The sequence below is a fragment of the Fukomys damarensis genome, unplaced genomic scaffold (genome assembly GCF_012274545.1).
Source record: "Fukomys damarensis isolate Sample0158 unplaced genomic scaffold, DMR_v1.0_HiC HiC_scaffold_23, whole genome shotgun sequence".
Classification (NCBI taxonomy): Eukaryota; Metazoa; Chordata; class Mammalia; order Rodentia; family Bathyergidae; genus Fukomys; species Fukomys damarensis.
This window is the reverse complement of record NW_022900935.1, coordinates 24,548,543-24,559,270: the sequence shown is the minus strand read 5'-3', so window position 1 is coordinate 24,559,270 and position 10,728 is coordinate 24,548,543. Positions and strand designations below refer to the sequence as shown.

General features: G+C 44.8%; 1 protein-coding gene, 1 non-coding gene and 1 pseudogene across 16 annotated transcripts in view; 1 reads left to right on the top strand and 2 right to left on the bottom strand.

Moving 5' to 3' along the window:
• Positions 1-6,092: 6,092 nt before the first annotated feature.
• On the bottom strand, positions 6,093-6,475 carry LOC104852464 (annotated as a pseudogene).
• Positions 6,476-8,522: 2,047 nt separating this feature from the next.
• LOC117287458 lies at positions 8,523-8,638 on the top strand. The gene has a single exon (XR_004518754.1). It is a non-coding gene; the product is annotated as a U5 spliceosomal RNA (small nuclear RNA).
• A 1,329-nt stretch (positions 8,639-9,967) lies between these two features.
• Armh1 (armadillo like helical domain containing 1) overlaps positions 9,968-10,728 on the bottom strand; it is a 40,115-nt gene continuing 39,354 nt past the window's right edge. For 13 of the 15 annotated variants that reach the window (XM_033767919.1, XM_033767923.1, XM_019205393.2 and 10 more), the window contains 3 exons: positions 10,586-10,663; positions 10,298-10,469; positions 9,968-10,221 (listed from right to left, as the gene is read on the bottom strand). In XM_033767919.1, coding sequence (XP_033623810.1) covers positions 10,103-10,221; positions 10,298-10,469; positions 10,586-10,663 — 369 coding nt within the window. In that variant the 3' untranslated portion in view covers positions 9,968-10,102. The remainder of the gene's footprint in view (positions 10,222-10,297; positions 10,470-10,585; positions 10,664-10,728) is intronic. The other 2 variants (XM_033767928.1, XM_019205396.2) reach the window with 1 other exon arrangement.

Sequence of the window (10,728 nt, the reverse complement as noted above, 5' to 3'; positions counted from 1 at the left end):
AAAAAAAAAAAAAAAAAAAAAAAAAAAAAAAGGCCCTGTCTCAATCAGTCAAACATTAAATAAGAAAATGAAAAGTATCCTTTGAATTTGCCAGCACCTGAGTCTTTGGTGATCTTGAGCAGTCTTGGTGAAGTGTTAAAGGTAAGAGCCAGATGAGAGAGAGAAGAGGAGATGGAATATTGTTCAGGGACATGCCCTTGTGTAGTAAAGGAGTCAGGGATGTATGGAAACAACGAGCACTGAGACTCAGGACATAGCTGGCTTTTGGTAAGGAGGCTAATGTGATTGGAGGGTATTTTGGCTCAACAGGTATTTATTTTTGGTACTGGGAACTGAATCTTGGGACTCTCACCTTCTAAGCACATACTCTACTACTGAGCTACACTCCCAGTGCCGACATTTTATTTTTGTGGCATTCAGGACCAAATCTAGGGCCTCATGCATACTAGAGACGCACTCTACCAGTAACTACCTCCCTTGCACCCAAACCAAAGTTTTTTGTTGAGCTCCTTGGAACACATGTTCTGTTTTATAAAATGACATGGTTTCCTTTGGGGAGGGGATGGGTCTCTGTGTAGTTTGGGCTGGTCTTGGTCTTGAGCTCACTATGTAGTCAGGCTGGCCTCAAACTTGTGGCAATCTTCTGCCTCAGCCTCCTGAGTGCTGCAATTGCCTTTTTATTTTTTTTGAAACAGGGCCTCACTGTGTAGTTCAGGCTGACCTTGGACTCTGTGTAGCCCAGGCTGGCCTCAAACTCACAGTGATCTTTCTGCCTTGGCCTCTCGATTGCTGGGATTATAGGCATGCACCACCATGCCTGGTTTATGATAGGCTCTTGCCAATGTTGCTGAGGCTGGCTTTGAAGCCCTGGGCTCAATCCTCCTACTTTAGCCTCCTGAATAGCTGGACTATAGCTGCATGCCACCACACCTTGCTTACAAGTGACATATTTATTTCTTTATTCTTTTGTGCTGCTGAGGATCAAACCCAGGGTCTCACATGCTTAGGTGGCTTCTTTACCATGGAGCTATATCCTCAGCCACAATTGATACTGTAATTATCTCTCTCTCTCTCTTTTTCTTTCTTTTCTTTTTTTTTTTTTTGTGTGTGGTACTGGGTATTGAACTCTGGTGGAACCACTGAGCTAAATCCCCAGCCCTGATACTGTAATTTTATTTTATTTTTTTGGTACCAGGGATTGAACTCGGGACTTGTGTTTGTGAGACAGGCGGTGGAAGCACTGAGCCTGATACTGTAGTTTTTTTTTTTTTTAATTAAAAGAAAATTTTATTTTAGTACTGGGGATCAAACTCAGGATCCTATGCTTGCAAGGCAGGCGGCAGAACCACTGAGCTAAACCCCCCGCCCTCAATACTGTAGTCTTCAAATTAAATCAGCATTAATTTTGGCCTTTGATCGCAGTTACCTGCCATTGTCACTGTGCAATGCAAAACACTGTCTCAGCAGCCTGGCCCGGCTAGGAAGGGCCTCGCCGGTGGGCCTTAAACTTTAATTCACCATTTCCTCCTATATGTCCTAGGGCTTGTGCTTTAGCCTTCCCCTCCCAAGACCAAAGATAGCAGTGAACATATTTGCAACACTAGGAGACTAATATTAGATGAATACTGAGAAACTAACATTAGATGAAGCAGAGTTAAAACAGGTTATTTTGAGGCAGAGTCTCACTCTGTAGTCCCCACTGGTTAACTTGCTGTGTAGCCCAGTTTGGCCTTAAATTTGAGATTCTGCTGCCTTAGCCTCCCAGTTACTAGGATTATAGGAATGTCACCATACTGGGCACCTGGATGGAGTTTTATTTTACTTTTTATTTATATTTATATTTTGGTACAAGGCGTTGAACTCAGAGCCTTGAGCTTGCCAGGCAGATGCTGTAGTGCTGAGCTATATCCCTGGCCCCTAATTTTTTTTTTACTAGTACATGTTTGCAGTACATTCCTGATAGGGAGTTGGTACATGCATATAACACATCTCAATTTTTACTTCCTCTTCTCTTCTCCTCCTCCACAGAGTTTTGTTTGTTTATTTATTTTTGAGACAGGGTTTCACTATGTAGTTGAGACTGCCCTGGAACTCACTGTGTAGCCCAGGCTGGTCTCAAACAGCGATCCTCCTGCCTCAGGCCCCCGAGTGCTGGGATTACGGGCGTGCGCCACAACTGGCACACAGAGTTTTAAATAAATATAATAAATACTTTAAAAAGATAAAGAGCCAAGGATGTAGCTCAGTGGCATCGTGCCTACCTGGCAAGGACAAGGCCTTGAGTTTGATCAATGATACTGGAAAAAATAATAAAAAAGACAAAGAAGGTTAGTGTTAGGTAGACATGGAGGCACATGCTTTTAATCTCAGCTTTTTGGGAGGCTGAGGCAGGAGGATCCTAAATTGAAGCTCAGCCTGGGCAACTGACTTAGTGAAACTCCATCTCAAAATAAAGATTTTAAAAAGTGCTAATTCAGTGCAAAAGACTTAGGTTCAATTTCTAGAATTGCAAAAGAAGCACGGCTGGTGATATAGCTTCTGGTAGAATGCCCCTGAGTTCGATCTCCAGTAACACAATTAAAAAAAATTTTTTTAAAGGAAAGATAGTTAACAAGGTAGGAACAAGCAAGAAAAAATAATTGGGAGTACTAAACTGAAAATTTGTAGAGCTGGGAGTGGTGGTGCACACCTGTAATCCCAGCACATGGGAGGCTGAGGCAGGAGGATCACTGTGAGTTTGAGACCAGCCTGGGCTACATAGTGAGTTCCAGGTTAGTCTTAACTACATAGTGAGACCTTGTCTCAACCCCGCCCCCCAAGAAAAGAAAAAAAAAATTTGTAATTGTTGAAATCCATACGTGAATTGAATAGCAGAATGGTTACAGCCCAAATATGATGGTGAGCAATGAAATCAGGGTGAGATTCATCCAGAGAGCATCAGGAAGGAATAAAGAAAACAAGGAAGACTGAAAACAAATGATCCAGCTGTGACACACATGGTTTGTGGCTAATCCAGCAAACATTCCCTAATCTCCCTTCCTTATTCATCTCCAAATTAGCTATGGAAGAAAATTTGATACTTGCTTTCCCAGAATCCCATGGAATCAGACCTGGCCACATGACAGTTTTGGCCAATGAGAAGTAAGCAAAGCACAGAGTGTTCTGGGAGACTGTGGGCAAGAGATTTTCTTTTTTTTGTTCTAGACGGGGTCCCAGGCTGGGCTCAAACTTGCAATCTTCCTGCCTCAACTCCCCTGTGTTGAGATGGCAGGCAAGCGGCACTACACCTGGCAAAGAGGTTGTTTCTTAATAGAAGGCAATGGCATGAAGGAGGCTTTGCTTATGTCACCATTTTTCTTTCTTGGACATAGATATTCTTTCTGTAGTTGTGACACTTTGTGATCATGAGGTAGGTGAAGTCATCGGGTTAAAAAACCAGCAGGTAGCTGGGTGTGGTCATGCATGCTTGTAATGCCAGCACTCAGGAGGCTGAGGCAGGAGGATTGAATTCTAGGCCTTCCTGGGATACATAGTTAGATCCTGTCCCAAAAAACTGAAGGAAAAGAAAAAAAGTTTTGAGCTGAGTGTGGTGGCTTTCATTGTAGTCCTACTATCAGGGAAGCTAATGGGAGAAGATTTCTTTTTTCTTTTTTTTTCGGTTCCAAGGATTGAACTCGGGTCCCTGCGCATGCAAGGCAGGCAGCAGAACCACTGAGCTAAATCCCCAGCCCGTGAGATTTCTTAATCCCAGGAGTTTTGAGCCAGGCTGGGAAATATGGTGAGACTGTTGCTGTAAAAACAGAAAAAGTTTCAGGGGTGTGGTAATTCATGCCTGTAATCCCAGTACTTAGGAGGTTGAGGCTGGAGGATCACCATGAGTTCAAGGCCAGCCTGGGCTAAACAGTGAGTTCAAGGCCAGTCTAAACTATATAGTGTCTCAAAGGAGAAAAAAATTTCAGGAGCAGAGGGTTTAGTTTAGTGATACAGCACTTGCTTAGCATGTGTGAAGCCCCGCTTTGATACTCAACACTGTAAAAACATAACTAAAAACTCCTGAGGGCACTATGGTGAAAGTGAGTACGAATACAGAGGCATGTGGCTTTGCCTCAACCCTGAGATCTCCAATGTCCTATTCAGGCCTCAGCTTCCTCACTAGGCCCCTGGAAGGATCAGGGTTATCGGTCTGAGGATCATAGGAAAATCCAGTCCCTCAAGTGGATTAAAACATTTTGGGACTGTTGCTGGCTCAGAAAATAAATTTTTTTCTTTAGTTAACGCTGCCTATAATTTCTGAGAGTACAGGAATCATAAATTGATTGGGAAGAGGCGAGGACACCAGAAAGGGGCCAGTACCCCTCCCCGCCCAGGTCTTTCCCAACACGGCTCAACTCTAGCCTGCTGGGAAATTTGCCGCCTGGAGGAGCCCCAGCAGGATCCTACCCCAAACACCTGCCTGCAGCTCTCCCCACTCACCCTCAGGCCCTGGCTCAGTCCTGGAAAGGACCCAGGAGGATGGGAAGACTCGGCTTCAGCTAGCCTGATCCCCCAGCTGTCCATACGTCCTTAGTGAAGCAACAGTTGCAACAGGGTCGAATTAGTAGTGTTATTTTCACCTTCTCTTCCTCATCTTTTAACATCCCCTTCCTCTTACCTGGCAGTCTCAGTCCTAAAGAGAAGCCTAACTTGTAGCTTCTAATTCTGAGGAGAGGCCTTGACCGAGCAATAATGATGTTAAACCTTTCCTTGGGGGGTGAGGATGTAGCTCAGTGGTAGGGTGCTTGCCTGGCAAGTGTGAGGCCCTGGGTTCAGTCCCCGGTACCATGCAAAATAAAATAGGAATCCCTTGTGATAAGGCACACTTCCTTGTTGACAAAGCCTGTGGCTTCACCACTTTCTCTCCCCACAGAAACCCTTCAAGCTCCTGAGGCAGAGTGGAGGCTGAGCTTGGGGGATCCCTCACTATCAGCACTTGTCTCCTGAGTACCAGCACTCCAGCACAACACCAAAAATGGCCACCAGGCCAAAGACCTGGCCACGCTAGCTGGTACCTGTGTGTAATTCATGTCCATGGACATGGGAGAGTTGTCACACTTGTCTTGGAGGTGCTGCTGTGTCCCCACAGCTGTCATAGACACCTGGGCAGTACATTTGTTCGTGGCCTCTGGAGGCTGATGGTGGAGTGGTCCATGGTGGCAGAATACGGTTTTTGGAGTCGCAGAGTTGTCTCCTGTGCCCTATGCCCATGTCCAATTGGCTGGCACACTCGGTTAGAACTTGGCTTGCTGGCCCCACCTCAAGAGTTTCTAACCGATCTACTCTGAGGACCCAGGTGTTTTATTAGATCCGTTCCACAGACCTGTGATACAGGGTTAAATTTCTCTGCTGATACAATCATGCCTAGCACTTACCGGGCAGTCCTGAGGTGCTGTGCAGATGCTGACTAGAAACAATACAAAGTAAAAATAAATGCAGAAACCATTCTTTCCTTCCAGTGAGCTAATGCTCAAAATTACCCCAAAATTACAGCACGTGGACATCCTTATCTAAGCCTGAAGGGCCTTTTGTGAGGCCCTCACTAGAGGCCTAGACAGTTTAGTTTTAGTGTACAACTTTAAAAATAGTAAAGGCACTTCTAAAAGGTCAGCAGAAACAGGCGTCCTGGAAGAAACATTCCTGGGACCTCTAGATTTGCTGGGAACATTTGCCACGCCTTCAATGTCTTGTGAAAACCCCAATCTCTAACCCTGACTGCAAGATTGCTGTTTTGGAAACTTGCCTGCTGTCCCTCTTGACAGTGTCCTCTGATCTAAATAAACTCTTCTTTTAATCCTAAGAAATTATTTTAACTTCCCAAAACAAATTAATTATTTTGAATTTCAAGTGAAAAAAGGCCAAGTTAAAATACGAACAGAAACAGTTTCATTTAGTGGGAGCTGAAATCAATGTGTGCTTTCTTTTTTTGATACCGGGGATTGAACTCGGGTCCTTGCGCTTGCAAGGCAGGCCGCCGAACCGCTGAGCTAAATCCCTGGCCAACGTGTGCTCTCTAATCAAGCATTTGTCCCACGTGGCATTTCTAAATTTTTCAGGGTCTACCAGGCCAAACCCTTTGGTGCCTTTGCTGCTTTTGCTTTGCTTTTCCCCTTTCTCCTGTCTCGTTTTGCCTTCAGCCTTTTTCTCTGCCACTGGTTCATCCATACTGGGTACTATCCATTCTGGTGTAGAAGAGTCTTTTTGTTTCTCTTTATCTCAATCTCCGTTTTCATGTCATCTTTTTCGTCATAATTTGCCACACACTCCATTTTTTCTGGGCATTGTTTAGGTACCACCACAGTTGCTATCTCCTGAACACCTTTCTTTAAAACATCACAGTCTGCTTTGATAATATTTTTAAGTCTGTTGAGCTCCTTTGGGGCATTCTTTTTTCTCTTTTCAGCACACATTTTTCTTTTTCACTTCGTAAACTTTTAGCCATGTTTTACCGGAAAAGGGAGAAGCGATCATGTTCACTGAAAAGAACCTCTAAATAAACTCCTGCTCTCTGATGTATCTTGACAGTTGGTAAATCCCTTTTCCATCTGTATGACCGACCCTCCATTCTGGGCCAGAAAAACTGGGTGGTTTAAACAGAAGTTTATTTTCTTATAGTTCTAGGTCCTTCCTCTCAGCAAATTACATCTGCAGTGGCCCTATAGTGCTACACCAGTACATGTTAATTTGTTCTGGGAGGTGAGATGGGTACCAAAAATGACTAGGACCAAACAAACAGTTTGGCTAGAAAAGCTTGAGTCAGGAGGATGTCAACAGAGACAAGTTCTACCTTGCACATCAAGTACCAAATAAGTGATGAGCATCAGGACACAACCTGTCCAATACCAGCCAGGTGTGGTGGCAGTCACCTGTAATCCCAGCACTGGGGAGGCCGAGGCAGCAGGATTGCTGCAAAGTTTAAGGTGAGTTCCAGGCCAGCCTGGGATACATGAGTGAGACCCTGTCTCAAAAAACAGACAAAAATTTGTCTAGTACTAAATTTGATGACTTTCAAAGCAATGAAATACCAAGGTATGACTTTATTAAAAATAAACTCATATTCTGAATTACTGGGATTTAGGACTTCAACACATGACATTTTGGGGAAGGGCACAAATCATCCCTAACTCAGGTCACCCCTGCTGCTGCTTCAAAACACTAATCCGAAAAATCAAACAAAAAACAAGCAAGGAAGCAAACAAACAAAAATCTTGGCTAAACTGGCCATGGGGAAACAGGCCAGCAATCCCAGGATTTAGGAGGCTGAGTCAGGAGGACTGCCATGAGTTCGAAGCCAGACTGAACTACATAGCAAAAAAAAAAAAAAAAAAAAAAAAAAAAAAAAAAAAAAAAACAAAACAAACCAACGAAAAACCATGGCTAATCTGCTTCCCTTTTTTTTAGAACTTTCAATGGCTCTTGATTGCTTTCAAGGTAAATGTGAGTTCTCTGGTTCACATGGCAGCCTAAGGCCAAGACCCTGACAGGATGTGTTGATATATGCATATAATCCCAGCTACTTGGAAAGCTGAGGCAGGAGCATCACAAATTTGAGCCAGACTCAACAATTTAATGAGGTATTGTCAAAAAAAAAAAAAAAAAAAAAGAGGATGGAAGGAAGAAAGAAAGGCTGAGGATGTAATTCAGTGTTATGCTTGCCTTGCCTGTATGAGGCCTTGGGTTAAAAGCCCAGTATAGCACTGCCAAAACGACGCGGTTCCTGCCATTTAGCTCTATACTGGTGCACACTGTCCAGGTGCCTCTGCCTAGACACCACCCTCACCGCCTCATTTGTTTTTTTTCTATTTTTGGTAATCGGGATCGAACTCGGGACGCTGCACTTGCGAGGCAGGCGGCGGCACCACCGAGCTAAATCCCCGGCCCCCTCACTGCTTTATTTCTTTAGAAACTTTGCTGCTTGGCCCCTGTATCACTGGACATTCTGTTATCAGTGCTCATCACACATAGGTACCTGTCTCCAAGAGGAAGCACCGCTAATGCTCAAGACATTTTTGCTAAATGAGTGTCAGAAGACAATCATTGTTGTCTTTTTTTTTTCTTTTGCGGTGCAGGGGATCGAACCCAGAAATCTCAGGCAAGTAGGCAGTCTTTTTTGTTTTATTTTGTTTTGAATTAAAGATAATTTTTACTTGGTGTTTAGTCTACATTCCTGCAAACCTGACTTCCGCTCTGCCCCCTGCTGGTGGGCCAGCGCCTAGCGGGAAAACCAACGAACTATTGTAAAGATTTCCAGAAATTGGAAACTAGCCACACAGCGTCATTTACATACCCACAATGCATTGCACAAGGGACGTTTCTTAAATTAAAACGGGAGACTCTTTTTCTTTCTTCCCCCTTAATAATGAATGAGCCTACTTTCACGAAGTTGTTTTATGATAAAAGTAAAAGTATCAACTCCTTCGGGTAAATAGTTACCATTGGTGACTTAGTAGTTAAAATTACCCGAGGATTGTGTCTGCAAAGTCTGCTTCATACTCTGGTTTCTCTTCAGATCGCATAAATCTTTCGCCTTTTACTAAAGATTTCCGTGGAGAGGAACAATTCTGAGTCTTAACCCAATTTTTTGAGGCCTTGCTTTGGCAAGGCTATTACGGTTGTAGAAAGGAAGAATTAAAAGTATAAAAGTGGCTGCTTGTGCTTTCGTCGTGGTAGTAACTTTCTAGTTACACCAACTGAGTGTTTTAGCTATTTTTTCTTAGCTATTTCAGTTGATACAGGAATTTTTTTTTGATACAAAAGTTTTAGTATGTGGATGGTTTTGATCAGAACTCGTATTCTAGGTTGGTTTTACCCTTTCATCTAAAAGAATCAGTTACTGAGTTGGTTAAAACCAGTGAAAGTACGTTCATTGGGCTTGAAGAGTACACACGTAATGTGCGTTTGTTATGTGAGATGGCGTTTGCAACATTTATTTTTAGGAAAGTATAGTGATGTCTTGGTGGTGTAGTTCACCCGCACTTGAAAGAGTGAGATTGTCGCAGAGCGCATTAATTATTTAAGAAAACGAAGCTCAGTGGTGAACTCAGCACCACCAACCAATCCTTTCTGAGGTAGCAGCGAGGCAAAAAAATTACTGCAATTGGTTATTACACATTTTTTGTGGCTCTGGGGCTGGAATGCAAGACCTCATGTATGCTAGGCAAGCTTTTTACCACTCAGCTATATATACTCCTAGCAGCATACTTCATTAAAATAGGAAAGCCAGTTAGTTGGATAGAAAACGTTAACTTTTTTTCTTCCTTCTCAGTAGAGAGGAGGAAAGCTGAGGACTATCAGTTTGTGAAGAGCGTTTGGGCTGCTGTAGGCCGACATTTGGGCTAGCGACGCCCTCTTACAGCATCCTGAAGAAATACGGCCATCTGACTTCATTTCCTCTGCTTAATTTCATTAAACGGCTAGGCCTTTTATGCATACCAGGCATTATCCTGCGTGTTTGCCCTAGTGGGGCTTACAGTCAGGTGAAGACAAAGAATAAGTAAAGGTGACTAACAGAACAATGCTATAAAAATATAGTGGTTCTAGTGGCACATTTGTAATACCAGGGAGGTAGGAAAAAAACCTAAGTGGCCATGGTGTCTTGTAGGAAAACCTGGGGGCTCTCTGGGAACTCAGGTGAGCTCTATATTCAGGCTATACCCTTGAATTTTCCAGGGTGTTAATGACCTTTCCCTGAGTATCACTTTTTTTTAAATAGTGTCTGGCTATGTAGTCCACACTGGCCTTGAATTCTTGGTGATTCTCCTGCCTCAGCCTCCCCAGTGCTGGGATTACACGTGTGTGCCACCACACCCAGCCCAGGACCTACTTTTTTAACTTGGTAAACAGAGGTACCTCAACCTAACCCCATAGCTCTCCCTTCCTCCTTCACACAGCACTCAGCTCAGACAGATAAGAAGCAAGACTGTTTATTGGACTCTTTCCCATCCGCTGTTCTTCTGCCCCACTGCAGGCCTAACCCCAGCCTTCCACTGGGGCTGGGTGGAATAGCCTTGGGGCCTCACCCAGGCCTCACCCCCCCGCCCCGCCCAGCCTTGCCCTTCCTGAAGCTCTGTCACTTTTTTGATTCTGCATCGTCTTTCTGGAAGTGTGTGGCATAGGCCATCTGATCGGGATTCCCAGGGCCACAGAAGAAGCTCAAGTTGCTGTTGGAGATGTCATAGGGGTCTAATGCTGCGGCAGAGGGGGAAGGAGCATGAGCTGGGGTGCTAGGCATGCCAGCCTCCGCGTCCCAGCCCTCCCTGCTCACCTTGGGCAACATTGACCTCGTTGACTGCCAGGATGTCCGCCTGAATGCTGTCTATTTTCATGTACAAGTCTTCACCATAGCTCTGAGGAGTGAGGGAAACCAGCTGTGGTTGCAGGTCAGGACTTGGGCACAGGGGTCCTGCAGGAAGTGGGTGATGGAGGGGAGCAGCAGTCTGGGGGTAGAGAAGCCCAAGTGAGAGCAGCACCTCCTGCAGGGTTGGCAAGGACCATTCTATGTGTGGGGCCAGTGTGGTGACACCACTATGTCCCAGGCAGGCAGGACACTTACGAGGAAGAGCTGGTATAGTTCCTCCCCCATGGATCTGCGCACGTGCTCCTCCACCACTGGGAATGTCTGCACGAAGAACTGTGACCCGCGAGCGGGCAGGGCAGTGTGACTGTGGCCGTGGCCGCCCGCCCGCCTCCGGCCTC